This window comes from Eschrichtius robustus, chromosome 12 (genome assembly GCF_028021215.1).
Source record: "Eschrichtius robustus isolate mEscRob2 chromosome 12, mEscRob2.pri, whole genome shotgun sequence".
NCBI lineage: Eukaryota > Metazoa > Chordata > Mammalia > Artiodactyla > Eschrichtiidae > Eschrichtius > Eschrichtius robustus.
This window is the reverse complement of record NC_090835.1, coordinates 62,005,771-62,031,331: the sequence shown is the minus strand read 5'-3', so window position 1 is coordinate 62,031,331 and position 25,561 is coordinate 62,005,771. Positions and strand designations below refer to the sequence as shown.

At 37.1% G+C, this 25,561-nt stretch overlaps 1 protein-coding gene across 1 annotated transcript in view; it reads left to right on the top strand.

Annotated features, from left to right (window-relative positions):
• The window catches only part of KHDRBS2 (KH RNA binding domain containing, signal transduction associated 2), a 731,890-nt gene that overhangs the window by 417,648 nt on the left and 288,681 nt on the right, over positions 1-25,561 (top strand). Inside the window, exons 5-6 of the mRNA XM_068558149.1 lie at positions 3,356-3,483; positions 8,855-9,053. Of these exons, the coding sequence (XP_068414250.1) occupies positions 3,356-3,483; positions 8,855-9,053 (327 nt within the window). The remainder of the gene's footprint in view (positions 1-3,355; positions 3,484-8,854; positions 9,054-25,561) is intronic.

Below are 25,561 nucleotides of genomic sequence, written 5' to 3'. Positions count from 1 at the left end.
GATTAATTCAAAGTTAGATCTGTGCTTAATGAAGAGCTGGATATAAGCATATAATATGCAATTAAAAATTTGGGGGTTTAGAAAATTATATTTATATCATAAAAATAATACACAGGATATACTCAGTCTAGAGAATATTTAGAGTTTCAGTATTTCTACATTTGGGCATTTAAAATTCTTTTGTATTTATTTGAGACAGTTAGATTCTTCATTACTATAAATACAGTGGTATATATTTTTTAGTTGTCTAATCAGAAAAAACTTGAGTTTATTAAAGACCTGGTCATTTAATGATCATAATATTGTAATAAGTCAACTGATTTTCTTCAGTGATATAAATTTGCATTAAAAGTATGAAGTATGATTAGAAAATGTTTGTCACTACATTATTTTACTATTCTCTTAGGCAATCTCCATGTTTCATGTATCACAAGTGTGTGCAAATGACATTCAGATTTACTCCCCTGACCTAGATTGGAATTTCTAAGATAAACTTTAATGTCTCCTTGGCATTTTAAACTTAAGATTATCAAGACAAAATATAAATTCTCTACCTCTAAAGTTTTCCATTCCTTTCTTTCTTTGGTTAATGGTGTCATTATACTTCTAGCCATTTCTGCATTTAAAACTTCTTTTATTCCTACCTTCCCAAGTCATACAGTATAACTTCCACTAAGGCACTCTTGAACAGCTTGTGGTTGCCCAACCTCTCTTTCTCTCTCTCACTTCACCACACACATGTACACACTAGCCAGCCTTCTCCCTCTTTCCACAATTCATCTATGTCAGCCAAAGCCCAAAACATGCCTTGTGTTTGTTCACTCTATGTCTGACTCTTTCATACATGTTTATTAAGTGAAGTGATTTAGAAAATTGGGCAACATACAATTTACTTTCTTAAAATAAACATTGATTACTACCCTTTGTGCTAGTCAGTAATCAGTTCCATGTTTAATCTGTATGTAACCATTTTAAAGTAAAAGAATGGCAAATACTCCAATTAATCAGAGTATAAAGTATGTTGAACAGAATAGGTTCCACCAGCATTAACAGCAATGGATTTACAAAAGCTCTCAGCTTGTAATTTTAGGAACTTGATTTTGTCAACATTCTGTGTGTTAGTTTGGGTCCTCCCAGAAACAGGATTAATTGAGATTAAACATGCAAGGAGTTCATTAGGAAAAATGATCCTGTGACAAAAAACTAAATAAATAAATAAATAAAATAAGGAGGGAGCCAAGGAAGACTGGAGAGCCCTCACACTAGAATATCTGAGCCAAAGGAAAGAGAAGTCATAGACAGCCCAGAAGCAATGGTATTAAAGAGAAATTCATCCCAGCTGTCTAGGAATCCTTGAGGCACAGGCAGAGGAGAACTGTGACTCCCAAGAATGGGCCTATTTTAGCATTTCAACCACATTTGGTCATTGACTGGGAGTTGCTCTTGGGTACCATGCCCTTGGGAGCAATATGATTTCAGAACAGAGCAACTCATATTCTAAGTCAGTTACACCTGCATTTAGAGCTCTGCATTCACTTCACCACCACAACCCTGGAAGATGATCCAGTTCTTAAAACAGAGTATATCTAGCTGAGCTCATAAGAAACTTGATTATATACTAACAGTAGTGTTTTGCTTACAGTAAGAACTAACTTAACCTGTAGTGTCAAATATTCATGTTAATATCCACAATAATATATTTTCTAATTCTGGCATAAAGATATTCTCTAAAGTAAATTTTACATGTATGAATTAATCTGCTATTTGTTAATTTATATCTCAACCCTCAATGTTGCCAAAAATGAGAATCTATCTCTTTTTATAATTCATAAAGACCTTTGGGAGTCCATAGATTTTTCTTAGATAAGAAGCTGCAAAGATCTGCTTTCAAATTAGGAATATTACATGGGAAAATTATGGAATTAATTTTTCATTTTGATGGCGGCTGCTCAGTTCAGTCAGAAGTAGCAATTCATCACATTCCCTGTACCTAATAAAATAGTAGACATGCTTATTCTTCAGTTTGGTTGTTGCTTGAATGTGAAAATTAAGAGGTATAAATTGAGTAATTGTTAAAAAGTATCATTTTATACTATAGCTCTTCTGTCAATCAACTGTCTTGAGCCCATTACCACTATAATCAGGTGCGGAACAGGATAAATGTGAAAGCAACATGTTAAAAATAAAAAGTAAGTGCTTTGGAGTGACTAGTACTTTTGCTTGTGAACAGTTTTTGGACCATGAGGTAAAGCTTTGCTTTAGAAATGCTTGTAGGCTGGAGCATCCCCTCCATCTTCTAGACTGGGCTCTGCAGGTGAGTGCACGGTTTCCATGTGCTGTTACTATAACTCACAAGTGCAGAGCTAACCTGGCTCAAGTGTCCACTACCAGACCTCAGACATCATTTATGTTAACCCAGATATTTCTACAAATATTTCTCGTCTCAACTCCTAGACAGCTCATGGCTTTCACATAAACACATCTTTACTGAAAAAGAATTTACTTGGATTGCCCATTAGGCAAAAATACCAATTACTCAGTTTTGTACTGTTCTACCAGGGTGTGTGTGTGTGCATTCACGTGTGTGTTAGTAAAAAGAGAAACAGGTAAGACTGACACCTGTTTTTTGAAGATAGCATTCATCTTCAGTGACTCAGATCCACTCTTTGGTCCTATTGAAATGACTGATACATTTCCATTGATGAAGGATAGAGATCGTCTCTTTGACTTTGACCAAATCTCTGGCTGTTACTGTGAAGTTTGCCTTCTGCTATGGCTGTCATTCTCCATCAGCCCAATGCTAGAACACATAGAAAATTATTTATTTTTAAACATTGCCCCTCAAGTTTTTTAGTTGGATTGCATAGCTTCCCAGTTGTCTGAAACTGATATTTATTCGCACTTTTTAATTATTTTAACACAGTATCTACTTTGGTCCTTGGGATTGCCCCTTTTCAGTTTATGCATCAGGGACTATTTGAGTATTATGCAGTCATTAACAATCTACACATACTTACACCAGTAAAGTTGTTTTTCAGTAATCCTCTTATTAAAAACCATGACCTTAGTACCTTCCAAGATCTTGTTCTATATTGTTATCTTTCCTTTTCTAGCTAACATATAAAGTGATATCCCAGCAAATCTCATCTGATTTCCTGCTGAGTACTTCCTTGGTAAAAGAAGCAACTTCAGGTTCTCTGTATAAAACTAGGAACTTAAAGTATATTTACTTTTACCTCATTTTAGATTTTTGTATACCAGAAAATAAGTGAAAAATTTCCTTTCTTACTGTGTTTGTTCAGTTCTAAGAAATCCATGCTCCATTTAGCTCATCAGGTCATGTTTTTTCTTCTAGGACTACAATGATGAAATTCGTCAAGAACAACTACGTGAATTATCTTACTTAAATGGCTCAGAGGACTCTGGTCGTGGCAGAGGTATTAGAGGCAGAGGGATCAGAATAGCTCCCACAACTCCTTCAAGGTACATTTGTTCTTACTTTAAATAAATTAACAGCCAATAAGGATGGCAATACTTTGCTGGCCTGTTCTGTGTCATGATCACAGCTAGGAATAAACAACAACAATATCAGCAACAATAACCACCACCACCACAAAAGTAATAACAACAGACGCTTATATAGCTTGTAAGAGCTTTATATAAATTATTAACTCATCAAGTCCTCCATAGTAGGGTTAAGCATTATTTACAGGTGAGCAACTGATAAATATGTAAGCAATATGCCTGAGGACACACAGGCAGTCTGACTCTAGACTTCAGAGTTTGAGCTCTTAACAACTTCCTAAGAAAATAAGAGGAGCAAACCTAAGAGTTTCTACTTTTTGGTTTTGTCCCCAGGATTAAGGCATGCAGATGATTCAATTGTATGCATCTTTGAACCAGGATGACCTTGAATGAAGAGAAAATTACAAATATTATCTATGCCTTAAATGGCCCATGAATTGATACAGTCTTGCCAGATAGGTAGACAGATAGATGAGGATAATGATAGATATAGGTAGGTAGATAGATATATAGATATTTATATAGATAAGTAGATTATATATATATTATGTGTGTGTGTATTATATATATACACACACACATAATATATATATATATATATACACACCACCAGGCCAGAAAGCCAGAAGTACATTTCTTACATGGATGATAGTAAGAATATTTAAAGCTTAGTTATATTTGACTCTGCAATGTCATCAGAGAAGATTTTATTTGATATTGTTCACTTTGCAAAGAAATTGGAATTTTTCTGCAACAGAATTTGTTTTGTAGGATTCTACATTTGCCAAGCTTTCAACAGAAAGCATTGTTTTGCAAAGAGGTAAAGTGAAAAATACTCCCAGCCTTCACACGCAGACTGTGTAATTCTGTCATTCTCTTTATCCTGTTATAGTTGGCCTTCAAATCTCTAAATGGCTTAGATTTAGAATACTATTTCATATATTGCATAGAAACCATCTTAAGAGATTCTAAGATACTTTGTGGATTCAATTTGTTTTTAAAATTACTCCCCAAATATTTTCACCACCTTTCAAAACATCACTGTTTTTAACATTTAAGTCACAGACACCTCAAAAAATTTTACACTACCAGAAAAGAAGTTAAGAATGATCAATTTCCAAATAAAATATCAAGGAAATAATTGATTATCTAAAGGTAAAATGTGGCAATTATAGAAATTACTTTGATTAAAGGAAGAACTTCTGAAAATGTGTCAGTGATTATTTTCACATTTTTTTCTTTAAAAAAATTTTTTTTATATGAGCTTTCTAATGCTACCTAGCAACATTAGTTTATTGCTAAAAATTAATGTGACATAACATTTTTTATGGACTTTTTTAATGGAATCAGCCTTTTACAAAACATTTATATTAACTTCATCATGATGGGTTGTGAAATGACATCATTGCAGGCAATCTTAAATTGATTAAATCATAGGGTTTTAATAATGAAATTGTCACTTTTGTAGTTCAAAAAATGATAATTTTGGCAGTTTTATATGGTGTAACCTAAGTATGTATTGAATGACTATAGAGGCAACAAGTTTTTTCTATTCTATATTCTTTGGAATAGGGACCATTTAAAAAAATAATGCATTAACCTGCTTTTGAGACTACAAAATCATCATATTAAAGGACTTTGTTTTGTCATTGGTGTTCCTTAAGGTAATAATACATTTGTCATATTTGAGTGGACCATATAAGATTTCAATTTCAGTGAAGTTTTAATGTAAAATATTAATCTCTTTAATTATTTAATAAAGAATAGTGCATTATGATCTAGTTTTTTAAATATCTTAGGAGAAAAATTTGATTGAAAGCTTTTGCTTTTTAACATTCCATATATCATACAATCTGATATTGCATATGTTAAAAAAAATTAATATTGAAAATTAAACCTCACTTTCAATGTTATCTTGATGTAATTAATGTATTAACATTAATAAAAGTAAATGTAGCAGAACTCTGTTGTCTTCTGTTTCAAACCACATGATGAAATATATCTGCAATTAAATAAGAATAAGAAAATAGCTTCACAAAACAGAAGATCATACTGATCAGAAAGTTCTTGAACACATGGGTTAATGGATGCTGATTTGTACATATTTATGAAATTGTGACTTTTTAAAGTTATTCAGTTACACTTAAATTCAAAAAGAACAGTACCTGGTATATTTTTAAAACTTTAATTTGTTGAAAATTTCTTTAATTAAAGGAATTTATGTTTCAACAAGCATATTTATGAAAACTATCTAATCTTCCAATAATAATGCATACCAGAAAACAAAGCATTACATCTATATATTATAATAATTTATATTACATAATTGAAGAATTAAGATCTTCACACACATCACTGCTACATGTTGAATGAGAGTAAACAGTGGAAAATAAAACATTTGAGGCAGATTGTGAAGGTTTTGTTTACTACAATGAGAACTAATACGTAGATAGAATCTAATGGAGCTTGTTAAAGAGGGGACTAATCATATTTGTTTGCAAGAAAGACTACTCAGTCACCACTGTGAGCGATAGAGAAGAATTAGAACAAAGCAAGAAAGACAGAGAGGTGTGTGGCAAGGAAGCCAGGGAGAATACAAGTTCATTATCCAACCCAGGAATGAATACCACTTGGAGTGTTAGAGAGATAAAGGACTAGATTAGAAATTAGAATTTATACAAATTAGTGCCCAATTAGATGTTGGAGACAAGAGAGTGGTCCTAGACAGTATAACTCTCTGATGTCTGCCCTGGTTAGAGATTAATGACATCATCCACTAAAATTAGGTGAAGGACCAAATTTAATGAAGAATATAATTAATCCTAGGTCTATGGATTGCCAGTGTGACCTTGGGAAGGTGACTTGTACTTTCCGTGACTTGGTTCTCAACCTTTAAAATAGCTTAGAAATGGCTACATGACAAGGTTGTCAAGATTTTTAAGTTAGATGACACATGTAAGGCAGTGGTTCCCAAACTGGTCTGCACATTGGAGTCACTGAAAGCTCACTGCTGCTAGAGACTGTGACTTGATTGGCCTGGGGTATGGTCTGGAGTCTGGAGGTTTTCAAAGGTCTTTAGGTGACTCTAACATGCAGACCAGTTAAGGAGACATGATCCAGGGTATGGTGTGTGGTAGGAAGGAAAGAGATAACAGCCATCAGAGTCAGAGACTGCAGGGGTGCACTGTGAGGCACAGAAGGAGGGTGGGGGGCAGAAAATGGGGATAGCCACATTCCAAGGTGGGCCCAGGAGTAGATGTCAGTGAATGAGCCTGAAGAATATAAAGGAGGGAGGAAGAAATATGGAGAAAAGCAGAGTCATAAAAGTTAGAAGAAGGCATTTTCCAGATAGTAACCCATAGTGATAAATATAACAGTTACAGTGGAATGGGGACTGATTTCCAGTGGATTTAGAAACCAGTGGGCTTCTGGTGATACCAGTCAAGAGTATTTTCAATAAAGAGGAGAAAGCAATAACTAGATTGCATTTGATTCAGGAATGAGCAGGAGGTGAAGAATTAAGGATAGAAAACTTTCAAGAAGTCAGAAAAATAAAGGAAAGAACATTGTAGTGTGGATTCAGCCAGGGACACTATGTTCTAAATAGGTGATGTGAATCTTGAATTGAGGACTTGAGTTGAAGAGAGATATAGGGTTAATATTCCAGGGAAGGGATGTAATGTGTAGGAGGTAATGAGTCAGATTCAAGAGACAGATTTTCCAGGGCTCTGTCTGGGAGACAGTTGATGAAGGAATGGGATGAGAAATTAGATTTGATTTGAGCATCATATAATTTTAAAGCAGGAAGAATTGCTATAGATTCAGAGATCTTATTTTACCCATTAGAAAAATAATCTACCTTAGGCTCAGGGAGTTCTAACACTTACCTGTGATTATTCAGTGGTATGGATATAACTTGTGAATATAGTTTAAAGTAAGGTGACATATAATTTACCACCCACACAGGGACACTTTTGAAAGTATTAAAATGCTAAACTAGGACAACAGTTGTAATTCTGAACTATTCTGGGCAAACCTGGATGTATGCACACCCTGTATATAAGGTGCTTGGAGGTCCAGTGAAGGTAAAATTACTCTTTATATCCATCTTATAGATCAGCTTTTATATTATCATGCTAATGTAGAATATTGTGGTCTCAGTTATATTGTGCTTGAAGTGGGCACTGGGCCTTCTAGGGTCTCCCAGTGCAGGAGAGCATTCTCTGTACATTAGACTCACAGTAAGTTCTCTAATGATTTCTCTATTCATCAGCTCTATAATCTATTTAAAAATTTTAAAAGCTTTACCAGCATTCTTATTGTTCACTCGTCAAGCTCATTTTCTGCAAGAGCCAGCTGACTGCTCCTCATAGCAGAAAGCATAACCTACAACCCCATCTGTGGGTGCAGCCAAACAGTGTGATGGTTCACATCCCGTGATCATTATTTCCCCCAAAGCTTTAGCGTTCTTGCTGAAAGCAGTGCTTTCTAGAGGCCAAACTTTCAGACATAATAAAAAGTGAAATAACCCTGCTTTTGCCCAAAAACTTTAGACAAACACTCAACCTTTCCAAAGGCCTCAGAATACCATAAGAGTTTACTGCAACCATTTGATCTTACACTTTTAGTACAAGTTACTTTTGTGTCAAGCACTGCAGTACCAAGTACTCAGTGTGTTATTTTTATTGCAGAGCCCTCATGTATTTCACTAGCACCATAGTTACCATAGGAAATAAATTATATCAGGGACTGTACCAGTTCAGGGAGTTACACGTATAATGATAAATCAGTGACAATGACCTCAAACTTAAGCTACTATAATAAGCAGAATGATATCATGATGGTTAGAGTTCCACATTTTATCGAAGTGCTGACAGATTTTTTTTTTTTGTAAGTGAAAAATTGCCCATCACTGTCAATAACCTCCAGCATGGAGGAGACATTGACAATTAGCAGCTATGGATGGTACAGTGAGTCATGTACTAGACACTGCTCTCATTTGAGACTTTTTGGTAAATTTGGAATAAAAATCAGAGTGGGTTGATTTCTGTTTGCTTTGCTTTGAATTTTTAGTGCTATAAAAGAAAATATCAAATTATTTTACATGGTTTTTATGATAACTAAGTCATAACCAATATTTACAAAACTTATTCTGTGGAGGTCAAAATGCTATATACCCTAAAGAATCTCCATTAAACACACACACTCACAACACTCAGACATGCAGAAATAAATGTGGTTTTCTTCCCATTGTATAGAGGCTGTAAGATGAGAGCTTTGCCTGCTCTCATCACTTGTTCCTCATCTGTATGTGACCTGTTTCTCCTAGGGGCCGTGGGGGTGCCATTCCTCCTCCCCCACCACCTGGACGAGGCGTTCTCACCCCTCGAGGGACCACTGTGACCCGTGGTGCTCTTCCAGTGCCCCCTGTAGCGAGAGGCGTCCCTACCCCACGAGCACGGGGTTCACCCACTGTGCCAGGATACAGGGCACCCCCTCCTCCAGCCCACGAGGGGTATGAAGAGTATGTAAGTACTCTTGAGAAATCAGTTATTAGGAGGAGTTAAGTTTGTTGGGGAATAAGCTAAACTTCAAAGACATTCATATACCACGAATATAGCAGATAATGTTTGCTGCAGAAAACAAATGTCATTTGCAACAGAATTTAGCAGTGCATTTAAATGAGGGCATTTTGAGAAAAGCTTTCATCGTACAGGTGCCATCATTGTTGTTAGTATCAGTTAAATAGCTTAGATTTTAAGAAACAAACTATCCTGAGGTTTTCTTATCTTTAGAAGACTCAATCAATTTCAAAATGGAAATAATTATGAACATAATGTGAATAGTCATGTATTTAGACGATTATCCTGGGACATGATAAAGATTAACATAACTCAGAAGTATTTGACAAATATAATGTGATTATATTATAAATTTTGTTAATAATTTAAGGCCATGTGGTTGGTTTTTCATTTAAATATCCTACTCTCTCACTATATGAAAGATATGGAATTGGCAGGTAAGAATTCAGAACTCAAAAAATATAGAATGAACAGAAGTGCAGTGTCTCTAAGCACCTCCTCCCTTTCCAGTCCTCTGTATCACATTATCCTCCTTTTGACCTCTTTCATCCAGGTTGTTATCTTTCCACTGGTCATATATTCTCGTGCCTGTATCCATTTCTCCTACTAGATTGTGAAAATTGTAAAAAGGGTCAGTTTTCTATTCACTTGTACAACCATACTAAGTCCACTCTAAATGTTCAATTGAATTGAGGCAAGCCAGATCATTGTCCTATGAAACAGATTCATTTTGCCTTTAACCTCTCCAGGGTGCCCGTCCCCTAATCTAGGTGTTTGTTTCATTCAACCATCCATAGACATGCTGTCCTCTCAAATGTCCTCTGTGAATGATTACTAATATAAACTCTTCAAGGACAGTTACTGTCACATTCTGTGCATTCAAAACATATAAATGTTTTATGGACTGGTTAATAACCAAGGAAAAGGTAATCTTAAAGTGAAAATGGTTGATAGGTGTCACTAAGAACACATTAATGCTTAAAGCATGTTAGTTTTTAGGAATGTTACTGATTATATATGAAACACTGACATATCTGTAAGAGTGAAGAAAAAATATTAAGTTTAATCTTGCTCGCGGGGAAGCGGCGCGGCTGGGTGGGAGTCCGGCAGCGGGAGTCGCGGACCGTGCGGCAGCCGCCATGCCGTCGTCGCCGCTGCGGGTGGCGGTGGTGCGCTCGGAGCATGGAGGCGCACAACATCCTCATGTAGTTGGGGCCTCCACGCTGGTCCAGCGCGCCCCGCGGACGCCAGCCGACCGGCCGTCCCTCCGGCCTTCCCGGCCCGTGCTGGGCGGTTCCGGCTCCCGGCCCGTCCTGGGTGGCGGCGGCCGCAGTTCCCGGCCCCGGTTCTCCCCGACCCGTGCTCGGTGGCCCAGGTTCCCAGGCGGGCGGTGCGCTGCGGCCACCGAAGGACGGCCGAGAGGCCTCGCCGCGTCCGGGCTCGTTGGCTCCAGGGCCGAGCCCAGCGAGGAATCGACAAAACTCGGTCCGCCGCGCGGTCCCCCACGTGTGCTTAGCGTCGCGAAAAATTCACATTCTGAGCCGAAATGCTTCCGGGTCGCCAAAACCTCAAAGCTGCTAGTAAACCTGAAAGGCTGATGCTGTTCGCGTCTACTTCGTACGCACGTCTGTGTATCTGAAAATCATGGCCTCTGTAAAATGATCAGCAGTGAGGCGGTAAGTTCCAAGACCAAGGTTAGGGTCCACGAGAGGGTAGGCCGGTTGTGTCCAGGGCGTGTCGCCTTTTTATCAAATATGGAAAACTTGCGCGACAGAATCTCAGGATAGCACAAGTCGTAAAAACACGGAAATGGCCTGTTTTAACTTCATGCATTTGTGTATTTGCTCCTATCTACATTTTTCAAGTCTCATGCAAAAAAATCCTTTCTCCTCCCTTGGAAAATCTCCAGTCGATAATTTCTGAACCACACGTGAGTTTGGTTTCATGCTTCTAGTTTATATTTCAGTGCTAACTCCCGTTTTGTGACCCTGGTGTTGTATATGTTTAATACAAGTTTATTCCCGTTTGATAAAAAAAAAAAAAAAAAAAAAAGTTTAAAAATCCATTTCTGTGGGAAAAGGGGGAACATGTTTATCTCACATATCTTGTACAACATCAGGTATCAGTATTTAAAATCTTAGTCTGAAAATTGCAACATCTGCAGCAGAAAACATATTCTACCCTCTGAACAAGGCCACAGATCTGAAAACACAGACCCTGGTCCTGGTTCTACCATCTCTTCGTGAGACGTACGTGTAGGAAATAAGTGCTTGTTAAATGAATGAATGAATAATCCACAACAGGGATGGTGGGATTGTTTTTCGTTTTTCTTTTTGTTTTTTATCTCTGAGGAACTAGGTCTACCATCTTTATGTGCTTTGCCAGTATGGTGTATTTGTCTTCCAAACAGAAGCCTAAACAGTCAAATCTTTATTTCAAAAATTAAAAGAGAGAGAAATAGCAGTCAACATTGTTATTGATCAAAGAATTTACAGGGCTTATAGGGCACAGTGAAAGAGAACAAGATGGGGAAAACATTGTAGTTTTTCATGTAGCTCCAAAAACATTGTAATCTTTCACATGCATTCCAATTTATAATGAATAGATCAAGGACTGCAAGGCAAAAAACAGTAAGCTACAAAGGAATAAAGAGTTTATGGAAGTATGGGTATATTCTGAAAAAGGGTATATTCTGAATGGGAAAATTTAAGAGGAGTGTGGTTCTTATAGTAAGTAAAAGAAAATGTAAAGCCATGTAAATCTGATTTTTAAAACTTAGATTTAAAGTATCCAATCCGTTTAATTCATTCACTCAGTCCTTTACTGAGCCTCTATCTTATTTCAGGCACTGCTCTGATGGTCCTAGAGATGTAGCTGTGAACAAAACAGATCAAATATTTACTTTCATAATGCTTACATTTTAGTGGGAGAAGACAGGAACAAACGTATATAAAGAAATGAATAAAGTAACATCAGGTAGAGATAAGGGCTCCAGAGGGAGGTGGCAGGAGGGCACCACTATCAAAAGCGCTGCTAGGGAAGGTCTTTCTGACCTAGAGGCTCCAGCAAGTGTCTAACTAAAGGTAGAATCTAGGCCAAGGGGCTGCCTCTATACAAAGGCATCCCTGGTTAAGGAAACAGCAAGCAGAAAAGCACTGAGGAGGGACATGCTTGAAGTGTTTGGGGATCAGCAAGGAAGACATCAGGGCTGGAGAGAGTGTGTGAGGGGGACCAGATGAGGTCAAGGGATGGGCAGGCCAATTCATGTTGCTATTGGAGAGCTTGGGGCAGGAAAGTGACATGAGCAGATTTATTTTTTAAAAGGTTTCTTCTGCATACATTGCAGAGAACAGAATATGTGGTAAGGTGGGCACAAGAATTGAAATAAGGAGACTGGCGGCATCCCCATCGACAAAACGAGCCTTAGAGGGGTAAGAAGAGGTCTATTCTGAGTGAACAGTGGAAATGATCTAGTAGGATTTGATGATGGGATAGATGGAGGAGGTAGGAAAAAAGAAAAGAGTAAAAGATAATTTTGTGAAGTTTTTGTGAAGCGAAGGTTAAACTGAACCTTGGACTGAACAACCAGGTAAAACTGAGGTGCTATTTGTTGAAATGAGGAGTACGGAGTGACGCAGAGGGGGGGGGTGGAAAGTTTGGCCTTCAGGAAAGTCTGTTGTGTTGCTGGGTGGACACCACCTGACTTTCGAAACAGAAAGCAGCACCCCAGAGTTTGAAATGTGTCACTAGCTGCGTAATTTATAACACTCTGCTGCTTGGATTTCCTCTTCTATATAATGGCGATAATCATTTCAGCCTCACAAGACTTCAATGAATGTTAGAAATAAGCATCCATAAGCACTTAAAACATAAGCATGCATAAGTACCCCGAACATTATAGACAGTCAATAAGAAATAACTATTACACAAAATTTCATCATGTATTATACTCTTAAATTTCTCCCTGGGATAAGCTATGGACCCATTGCATTGAAGTCACAGACATTTAGCTACTTTTTGTGAATTAATTGGGCATCATTATTTGCAAATAGGAGAAGCTATGTCATCTTCTTTTAGCAGTAAATAAATAAGTAAACAAACCTGGGGGTGGGAGCTCTGTCAATGAAAATCAATAAACAATCTAACAGGAATAGAAAAGAGTTTTATTTGAGCCACACTGAGGACTATAACCCAGAAGCCAGCTTCCCAGATTACTCTGAGAAACTGCTCCAGAGAAGCAGGGTTTGCAGCACAGTTTTATGCATTGTCAGAGCAAAGAACATCAAACAAGTCAGGGATACTTTCCTTCAAGGTTTCAGAAAAACAGATCAGCATGTACACAGCAAGTCAATATGGCCCTGGCACCTGGGAAGGGAGTCTTATCATTAAAGGAGGACCAGCATTGGCGTCCCAGGAAGGGAGGCATTTAGTCTTTATTTTTAACATGGACATTCTTTACTTCTGGTCAGTGCACCCTTTTCTTTAATAATTAAAGCAGATATACAATGTATGTTTGATAGGCCACAAACAGGCTGTTCTAGTTAGAATATAATTCAAGTTAACTCATGTATAAGCCAGAATGACTTCCCCACATCTCAACATGTAAAAATTTCCTTTATTAGGCATCATGAAGTCCAGTAATAGGAATGCCATCAGGCCTTAAGAAATAGCTAAACCGAGGCACTAGCATCCCTCCCCACATTTCCTCTCTGGGTTTTTGCATATGGTTTCATTCCACTTTAACATACAGACTGGATATTTGGCTTCGCTGATCAACATGACTCAGCATGTGGTGCTGCCAAGTTTACACATCCAAGTCCAGTTCTCCTCTCCTACAGATACTGACTGGCTGGCCATCTCTCAGCCCTAATCTGGATCCCCAGGTGGGAGAATTGTGTTCATTCAGGCTTGCCAGGTGTCTATGACTGTAGAGCAGGAGTCTCTAGAAATCAGATCTGGGATCTACAGACTCATCAGCTACCAGTGATGTGTGTGGTGTAGGCGTGACATTCACACAACATAAGCATGGTTCCTGGGTACCCAGCCCCAAGGACCATATGGAGAGGCATTAGCTTCTAGAGAAGGAGAAAAATATTATGAACTTGACAGAGATCCTAAATATACCTACAATAGCATACTGTTGGTAACAGGAAAAAGTAGATACTGTCTTTCAAAAACTTACGCCTTATTTTATTAAAACCTGTCATATTTTAATTTTTTTCTATAAACAATCCAATAAGTACATACAAAGTTGGACATGTGGCTGGTAAGTTCTGACAGCAGTCTTTGAAGTCTCCATCCAAACCCAGATGAACACTAGGGCCACTGCTCTCTGCTCTAATTTTAAACAATTCATTCCTCTGTAAGGGGTAAGAAAAACAAAAGTTTAAGTGTCTCAGTAGCAAAATAACAGCACCATGCTGAGTTGATTGTGAAAATATCAAGGGGTTCTTAACTTTCAGATAAAATTACTTAGACAAGATTCCCTTTATTATAAATGACACTACGGGGCAATTTACTCTTCAGACTTTTCTTCCTTCCCTGCTGAGGCTCTGACCACATGGACTGTCTACAGGTGATCAGATCTTCTCGTGGCTGCTTGCCCGACCTAAAGCAGCTCACCGTCAATGAGACTGCTGTTTAAAACCGTCTTTAGCGTTAGTTGAATCTTTTAAAAAATGTGAAGTTTAGTTTGTTACATGTCCTAATCCAGACTTTAAGTATTTTAAAGCTTCTCTTCACTGACTTTCTGCTAAGAAGAGTACATTTACTTTTTTCAGCTCCATCATCATGATTGAAGTAGAGTTGGGGAAGATATTTTAAAAAAGCTCCCACACAACAAAATATAAAGCTCTATCAGTGGATAATATGTAAAGTAAACTTAAAGTTTTGAATACCTACTAGGTTCCCGTCGCTAATCTCATGATAACACTACCAACCAGTTATAGTAGATTGAGGCTTGTACCCAGTTTTATATTCTACATAGTACTTGTCTCACAAAGAACTCAAACACATGTATACAGGTCATTTGTACTTCATACCTTAAATCCAGATCATCAGTCAGTGTTTGAATCCCCTCAGCAATATTTAGGACATCTCCCAGCCCCTACACGAGCATCTATAACTATAGAGAACTCAATACATCTAGAAACTAGGTGCCGGAAAAATAAAAACTGATTAAAGAGACGCTGCCTCTACTTTCAAAAGCATGGTGTCTAGTGGGAGGGTCAAAGAGTCTAACAATTAACATATAATATGTAATTGCTGTGTGGGGCTCTTATCTTCCTCTATTATAATTAATTGCCACTCTTATCTTCTCCCACTTACAAGATTTAGACACTATCGGATGTGTCTAAATCGTGTAAGTGGGAGAAGAAACTGTTTCTTACATTTATCTTATGTTTGCAGTTCTAAGTAATGTGCTTGGTAATAGCAAATAAACCTATGATATTGTTGGAAAGATGTTATACACATGCACAGTTCCATACATATACACATTCTACATAAACAATAACTGAATGAAGGTACAACATAGCATATATTGTGTCAAATAGAGACTATACCTTCTCCAGCAAAGATAATTATTTTCACAACTATGGGTATTTAGAAAAACCTCTAAGACGGTAAGCAAAACAACAGCAGGCCAAGATGAATAAGTATTACTTTGAGAAGTAGAGAGAAGAAGAAGGATGCTCCATGCAAAAAGGAATGATAAAGGGGAAGGCAAGAAGAGGGACTTTTCAAAGCAAACCCAAAGAATACAGGAAAATAATTTGGGGAAAGAGAGTTCATTTAAAATAGCAGGGGAAATAATTGAGGTTACAGATGAGTTCGAAGGCTGAGGCTATAATGCCACTGATTGTATAATAAAGGGCCACCTGAAGGTTTTTAAGCAGAGGATAAACTAAGGTTTGGGGGAATTTTATAATTCTCAGTTGGTTAGGGTGGATTTAGGGATTCGACGACAATGGTGAAACTTAGTGAGAGGTGGCCTTGGCAATGAGCACAGGAAAGCGACTGGAAGAATCAAGGCAAAGGTAACACTGAAAATGGAAACACTAAGGTCTGCTGTCAAGTGGATGAGGGAGGAGTAGGGACAGGCAGCCCAGGCTCAGGCAGAGGTGTGTCGTGTGGGGGTGGGTGCGCGGGGGACAGGAAGAGGGAGGGCTGTGCTGGAAGCACTGACCTTCCAGGCGCGGGGAAGTGCTCACACAGTCATGTTGCTTTGTTGCAAAAGTAAGGTGTTTTACGTGCTATCAGTTGCGATCACTTGCCTACCTGTCACACTTTCCCACGGGTGGGGTCGTGTTGGAGTGGATAAGGCTGTTTGTGAGAGCGTGCCAAGTGGAGTTTGTGTTGGAGATTCTTTAAGTTTGGGTTTAGTCGACTAGTTTCACTTGTATGAGTTAGGTACTGCTAACATTGCGTTGTAGAAGTAACTCCGGGGATACTCTTCCCGGCTCATCCGATGTATTCATGGATGGAGATCTGAGTCTGCTGTTTAGTTGTGCCCTCGGCACTGGTGCTGGGACGCGTGCTTAGTGTTGGAGGAACCAGAACTGAATGGTTTGGGGCTGGAAATGTTCTGTCAAAAACTCTTCTATGTCATTTAGCTCAACTGTGAAAGAAATTTGATAGGGGCTTCCCCAAACGTGACAATTCTAACAGTCTATAACTAACCAGCAATGAGATGTGAAACTGAAAGAAATGTTTCAAAACTATCAGTGTTAACAATGTTTTTCTATCAACCATGCTAGAGGGAAAAAACTGAATTTCTTCACCTCTCTATAGAAGATATTATAAAATCATTGTCATATTAGAGGTGATAAAAAACTGTGCTTCAAAAAGTTGGGAAAAGTTCTTTAGGGGTGTATCAGGCAGTTAATAAAAATACTATATTATTCTCTGGAATTTGTGATATTTGTAGTATTTTCAGCTTTTAAAATTTTGCAATTGGTCATGATTGCTTTTCTCTTTCAAAATAAATATTCACTCTCATGCTTAACTTATATTAATAATTTTGTAACCTTTTTCTTAAAGATAGAATGCAAAATTATATAATCTTCAAACCCATAAACTCTGGATCCCGTAGAGGAAAACAATGGGAACATTTATAGGAAAGTGTATATATAGGGCTGGAGGGGTCCAGTGGGGTATTGCTTAAAGAAAGAACTGTGTAACCTTAGTTTCTAGTACCGCAAGTCTGTTCTGCTGTCCTTAGTTACAACCATGCTGGTACTGTTGATAAGTATGCTGTTCCTTTGTGGAAATTCTGTCCTTTTAACAAAAGTTTTGTGGGAGAATTGAATGTGCAAGTAAAGGCACACAACTTCTGGAAGTGCCCACCAGAACATCACACTGTATGAAAACATACTGACAACATCATAAATACTCTCTTGCATCTTATGTGTTGGTATAGCATGAAAACAAACAAACCAACCAAAAACAAAACCCTCAGACACGCAAAATAGTTTCTAGTTTCGAAAGACATAGGTCTAATTTATTTTTAAATTACCTCGTGGTTTTTCCAACAGTTCATACCCAGACAGGGACTCGTATGGGGGCAAACAAAGCAAAGAGAGATGTCAGCTCAGTTCTACAGGAGAGGTGCTCGTCATGTATAATCAGTCATATTAACCTAATTTATAAAATTCATTTTGACAAATTGTTGAGAAGCTTTTCTTCCCATCGGTCTTACTAAGCCTGTTGGCACTGTAGCACATCCTACCATATATTTCAGACTCTGAGGCATCCTTCCAGTAACAATGAGAGAACTAGAAAATTCACTGTAATTCAATAGTCCTTAAAAGTTCCATAAATGAATTCAGGCTGCCAACCTTCAGTTTCATGTGTATGGAACATTTTTTTGACAGGAGACGGAAATAAGTATTAAATGATAATTGAAATCAATTCTTGTGCCATTTTTGTGGAAGGAAAGATTATGAGCCTGATCTATAATGCATTTCGAGGGGCGCCACATGTGGTGGTTTTCTGTGTAAAAGCTAAGAGCCTTCACCCAGCGAAGGGAGATTTTTATTAGAGTTTCTAGATTGATATTTGTATTCCATTAAATGTTCTTGTTTAAGTTTCATGCTCAAGTCTCTTCTTAGCAGAGACTAATTTACCAGAATGCGTTGTAGGATTTTGTTTTGTGAAATGTAACTAATATTTACAATAACCAAAACATGTAAGGGTAATGAAATACTTTTTGAAACTATAGAATGGGCATAATACTACTGTGGTTCAAATGTTCATAGAAAGTTAGTGGTATTTAAAAACTATTAAAATATTAAATTATGTGCCCAAATAATATAAGATGCTGTCTTTTAAAATTGTGTGTATTTTTCTTCTAAAGTTGAAGCTTGATTAAGCCATCCTTCTTCTAGCATCATGTTTTACTTGACTAAGCCATTTTAGAACAGATGCAGTTTCTTCTGTTGGCCACACACTTACGATTGTATCCAAACCTGTACCTTATAATTACCATGATGACTAAGGTCTTTTTTAACACTTACAAGGATGAACATAGGTTTTCTCTCTGAAGCTTTTTTAAGGTGAATTTTAGCTGATGGAAAATATTATATCACAATGTATTCTGAAGTTTCCTCCAGGCTCTGCAGCTGTGATCTTTTTGTAGTGTCTGCTATAGACAAGGGGGAAGAGAGCAAAAACTGCCACCTCAGCCTTAAGGAGACCTACCATTCTCTTGCTTTTTACATTATTAGTATATATTACGTTTTTTAATCTATGGTTTATATACAGCATGGCCTAAGGATTAATAATGAAAGTGAGTTGAGCATTACTTTATTTCTATAAGTATGTTCTTAAAAGGCTGATCTGGGTACAAGTTAATAGTTTCTATATCATTTTTTTCTTCTGAGTTGATTATGAGTTTGCCTATTATATGCCCACTGAAAAATTAAGACCCAGTATAGGGTGACAAATACCTAAGCATACCTAAGAATCCCAAAATTATTTTTTCTTTTGCTGGTTGAAAAGCATTGTTTTATGTGTTTTGCCAATACCTCTCTCATAATTTTCTGTCAAAGAAAACTTAACTAAATACGACTTGCATGGGTAGTTTGATTATCAATGGCTTTTCCAAATAATGGTTTTTTGGATGTAACATTTTTCCAATGTAACCATTCCTATTATATTCCAAATAGGAATGGTTACATTGCATTAAGTCCTTGTCCATATTTTGGCTATCTTCCATTATGGATTCTCCATTCAGTGGAAAATAGTGGCTGCTAAATCTTTCCATCAGTTACAGATTTTTGTGATTATTTTTTGTCATATGAGCTAAAGGCTTCTACTGGGGAAGCTACAAATGTTCTTTGCAATAACTTATAATAATCTCATTATTTGAATTAAGGTAATTTCTCTTCATTATTGAAGATGGGAAACTATTTCCCTTTAAATGAAACCATATTGTATGACAGTTTTCATATGTAACTTAGGCAGCAAATATCATTCCAAACTAAATCTACCAAAGCCCCTTCCTCCATTAAAAGAATCTCCATTAAAATTTCTTCCTAAACTACAAGTTTCATCTAGCTGTATTCCCCTTTTTCTATTCTAAGCGCCTTACAAGGCTATAATAACATCACATTTTCAATTTTCATCTCCAAAACTATCTTAAACCTTGACTGTCACTATGGACCTACTTGTTTGAGAGGCTCCAACTATTTGTGGACTTTTCCATTCAGACATTACCTCTCTTCCTACACCCACACATCTAAACCATTCATCAGTGTCTCCCCAGTTAGGGTTCCTCCTGATTTGTCTCCTTCTATTTAGTTGAACATCAAAAAATATACACTCATCTTTTGTTTCTTGGTTTTGTTTTAAATGCTAAATTCAGGTTTGTTTTCCTAAAATACTAAATTCATCATGTCACTTCTTTGTTAGAAAACATCAATCTCTCCCTGTTGCCTGAAGAATAAAATTCCAACTTCCTAATTTTATTAGAAGATGAAGTACTTTAATTTTATGAGCTTACTTGCTATTAACTGTGTTTCATTTTCAAATGAGATTTTAACCATGAATAAAATAAATGAACAAGCAAGAGAGAAAAATTCTAAATTTATGTAACCAATCCAGTTATCAGCATCTTTATAATTCTTAGTCTATTAAAATGTATTGTGCTATTTGATTCAATTTAACTTATCATTTATTGAATGCCCATTTTATATTATGTGAATTTCCACAGGAAGAGGCAATGAGAGATAAAAAAATATAGTTACCTTTAATAGGTGGCTGTTGTATTTTAGGACTTTTAGATACATAATCTCACAACAATAATAAAGGGTAAGAGGTATAATCCTTGCTTTTCCATTAGGGAATTGTGGGATCAGAGGATTAGAGAAATCCATCAGTCACCTGTCTGACAGCAGAGCCAGACAGCTCTGTCTTCAAAATTAACATATTTTTTGGATATGAATATGTAAAAGGCAAAGCTTCTGGCTTTAAAAGGGCAACAGATAACACACCTGGACAAAAAACCCCCCAAAACTCACAGGTTCAGGGCAGAGTATAATTTGTGAGAGTGGACTCAAGACTTCATTGTGAGAAATATGCTAATATTTTCCTGACTTACTTCGCAAACTGGGTTTAAAGTAGTTATGACACCTGCTGGAAATCCCATTAACTAAACATACCTGTAATTTTTTATTTGCTTTTCTTCCACTCAGAAAGTTTGAAGAACTGATTAGTTCTAATGCTATCTATTTGATATAGTGCAAATTAAAAAATTTAGGGGGAACATGACCAATAATCTTCAACTTTATAGTAGTAGGATAGAAAAGACTAGGGCAGTTAGGCACATCCTCAAGTTCTTTGGAACTATAGCATATTAAAAGTAGCAAAAAAGCCCAATGATGGCAATAAATAATGATACTCATAGTAGAAACAACTAATATAATTAAGTACTTACTATTAGCCAGACACTACGCAAAATTTTTCATCTTCAACATTGAATTTTTACAACAATCTTATTAGGTTGGTATTATTCCCATTTTACAGTTGAGGAAACCAAGGTTTAAAGAGGGTGAGTAGTATTCCCAAAGTTACATGGCCAGTAAGCAACAGTGCAAGGGTTCATAGAAGTCCAAGGGTAGTGCTCATACTCTCCAAGCTATAACATAGTACTTAATACACAGCAGGTGCTTGCCTAAGTACTCTACATGCGTAGACTCAAGTTACCCTCTTTGCACCTCTATGAGTTAGGTACTATTACTTTCTTAGAAATAAAAGCTTACATGCAGGGAGAGATTGAGTAGCTGGACCAACATCATCCAGGTAATCAGAAACAGAGCTGGGATTTCAAACCTTCTGGCTCCAATACACCTCACCTTGCTCTGATGTCTCTGGGTAAGCTAGCAAAAAAAAAAAAAATCATTTGAAAAATTAGTTACAAATGATACCAATGGAAAAGAAATGAGTGAAATACTTCAAAAAACCACCTAGTAAATCCACCTGGACTATAGTGAACAAATAAAATAAAGGACTTGTGGGGGATGGGGCGAGGAGGGAAGGCTTGATCGTGAGTTGGAGCAAAATAATAAAATGAGTTGTGAGAAAAATGCCTGGAAGAAAATGTAGTATTTAAGTTGATTGTTAGTGGGGACTGGTTGACCATTTCTGAGACATCCGAGAAGTAACGTGGCTGTGCACATCGGCAGGGACTGAGGCAGGCAGACACCAGAGGCAGGAAGCACCATGAAAAGCTTTATGTCATGATCTCAACAGGAGTGGAATAGAAAAGAGGGGACAATGAAAGACATAGTAAATTAATTAGGAACTCTGGAACTAATTCCAGAATTTCAGTCTTGCAAACCATTTTAGGTAATCCAAAAATAAAATGTTATTCAATATTATTTCTCTTTTCCTTTTTTCACCTTGAAAATAGTTTATTATAGAAAATGTCTCTTCAAAATTTATAGATATGGCAATTAGTTTCTCTTCCAGCCTTATTGAGATATTATTGCCATAAAACGTATGCAAGTATAAGGTGTACAATGTGATGATTAGATACAGTATATATTGCAAAATAATTACCACAATAAGGTTAGATAACACTTCTATACTTTCACGTAATTACAATATTTCTATGTGTATGGTGATAACATTTAAGATCTACTTTCTTAACAGCTTTCAAGTATATAACACAGTATTGTTAATTATAGTGACCATAAATCTTATTTATCTTCTAGGTGGGAGTTTATTCCCTTTGACCAACATCTTCCCATTTCCCCACCCTCAATATTATTTTTTGTCACCCTTTTTTACTGTAAATCTTGCCTTCCAATTTATCTACATTGTGATAAAAGCTTCAGTTAGGACACATTTTAGACAGTTGTTTATGAAAACCACAATCTTTAAATGATATTTAGAAAAGAGATTTAGAAAAGAAAAATGATGTTCATTTTTTTTGCTATAAGTAAAATAATATAATGTAGTCCTATAATGACTACAGATTTCATTTCAGCCAAATGCTTGAACCACTTTCTAAAGTGATGTTTTAAACATAACATTACTATAACACCACGGTTTTTACACTAATTCTTTTTAGAGCACACATCTGTCAAAGGCAATTTTAGCCCTTGCTCTGGTTGCATAACAGTGGGGAAAGAGTTTTCTGTTTTGTTTAGTTCTGTTTAGTAGTTTAATCTTTATTATGTGTCAGAGGTCACTTCTCTGCAGAGCCTCTGCAGCCCCTCTGGGGGTGGTGTGGGCTGGCGAGAAGTGACCTCTGAGGGGAGGAACAGGGCTCAGTCTGAGGGAGGAAGTGATGTGGGTGAGGAAGGGGAGGGAAGGAAAGCCAAGACTTTCTGATGACTAATAAAGACCCCCTTCCTCTTCCACATCACCTCCATTAAATTTTGTTTCTATTCTACTCTGAGGAGAACATTTCAATGTTTAGGGATTGTGGAACTGTCTTTATCCCAGTGTATTTTCTAGGCATTTGCATTCCTTCTGGCTCCCTACCTTTCTTTCTGTTCCTTCAGGTCTTTCAGCCAGAACCACTGGGACATCTAGACAGTACACAACAGAGCTGGTCCAACTCAGGGGTCAGCAAGCTCTAATTATAAAGGGCCAGAAAGTAACCATTTTTGGGTTGCGAGAAACACAGTATCTGTCACAACTACTCAATTTTGCTGTTGTAGCACAAAAGCAGCCATGCACAGCACATAAATGAGTGAGAGTGACTTCTGTGTTCCAATAAAACTTATAAAAATAGGTGGCGGGGCTGATTTGGCCCATGGGCTTAATGTATAGCATCCAATGCATTTTGTATTTACCCCATGACAAATGTCAGAACCAAATTTACAAGAAACATATTTCTGCAATGGTGGCAAAAAGAAGATCCTGGAGTTTTAGTTTATGTGAATTACCTGAGGCCACTCCTGTTCTCATAGGAGCTGCACGCCAAAGAGGAGGTGTAAGATATTACATCCAACCATATAGAATTTACTCCATCAGTTCTCAGAGATGGTGGTTTGCATAAAATTAATTTCATTTCAAGCCCCTCCTGCCCTTTTAAAGATGCAAGTGTGATGTAGCACACTGCCAAAAAGCTCACAACAACAGCTAAATACCACTAAAGAAAAAAATCTCATTTTCAGCAGAGTTTCTGAATGTGGGGACATGGAGACACTGTGCAGGTGAGTGTCTTGTTAAATGATAAATGAGCTTTGATCCAAATATTTTTTAGAAGAATGTAGGTACAGTAATACCAATATTCTATAAAGCTACCTACTCCTGATGATAAATTCTCCTGTGTCACCTCACTGGTGGTGCTATGTCCCCGCCATTTGTAATAATCCAGTATTGTAAGCTGCAGTCAGATAAATATTCACACAAGTGCACTACTTGTTTTATCCTGAAAGAACCTGTTCGCCATCGTACCTCAGATAGACTCAAATTTAATGCATCCTTTAAAAAATGTATTTGGCAATAAAAATGTTGTGGAAATTGATCTTGTTATAAAATTTAGACCCTTAGATTTGACATTAAGGCCACTTAGAGACTTCAGCAATCAGTAAGGCAGAGAGGGGACAACTGAATTTCAAGGTAATAGTTCTGAGGCCATAAAGTGAGAAATTGGAACAGCTTACAAACCTGATCTTTCAAGTTGGTCATTTGTTTGTCACCTGCTCCTGCTCTAGGGTACTCCACATGTACAAACAAAAAAATAAACAATGTCTTCCTTTCTGGCATTTTTTAAAATCTGAGCGGAATAGACCTGAGTCTTTTAAGATTATTCCATCTTAACAGAGGATCAGCAGGAAAACACAGAATCATGCAGCAAACGATTTTTAAAAGAATATAATAACCTAATAAATAAGCACAATAAGATGATTATAGTTAAATTTAAATTTGGAGAGTTATAACAAAATAGGCTAGTTTGACTTCAGAAATAAAGTAATATAGAATCTATTATGGGCGTGGAGATTAAAAAAATTATCAAGTTGACAAGAGAGGGTGAAAAATTCATATTTGTACTTGATGCCTGTTAGAAGCTTGATTTTATGGCACATGTAATATTCATGACACAATTCAATGGAAGGAGAGATGTAATACTTTGTGGAAAAGTGGAAAGTTCCTTGTTCAAGGCTCCCTGTGGTCTGTGAAGGACAGGCAGCTATAGAGATGTAATTGCAACCAATTTCTCAAAGTTAAGCCTGAATCAGTCCTGACAGTGTAGATTGCAAATTTCTGTAGAGCATCACCTTCAAGCAAGAGTGGGGTCTGAGTGAAACAGATTGGAAGGACTTTACTTATTGGCACCTGTTACAGGCTTATATGATAAGGTGTTTTTGTTTACCCTGGATCTGGGATTTCATTGTAAGATTGACTTCCTGCTTCATTTTCCCCTGCATCTTGATTCTATAAACCCTAGCTTCAGCCCGATCTATTTACTATCCCAGAACACAATATGCATTTTCACACCTCCTGTATTTACTCTGTATGTAATTCTTTCTACCTTTCAAACACACACACAAACACACACACACATACACACACACAAACATCTACACATGACACAGTCTACTCAAACTTTCAGGTTCTCAACTCAGAATTCACACCAGCATTCCTTTAACCAGCACCTTAAAAAGTGATGCTTGTTTCGATCTGCCTTTAATATAATTAATTACATACTTGCACATCTCTTCTGCTACATTGTAAGCCCCATTGAGGACAGTGTAGGGCTTATTCTCATTTATTTCCTACACTACTTGCAAATACTAAGTGGTCAATAAAAAAAATCAATTAAACGAATGACTTTTATCAATCTAGCCAGTCAGTTGAAAAGAGATGTGAAACCCCAGAGAAGGGATAAAATAATGTAAAAATACCAAGAGACTTTTAAACTGTGGCATCAGGAGTTCTAACTGGACTCGAGGACTGACTTGGGGATAGGTGTGGTGGAAAAGGCTGGGCCATATACA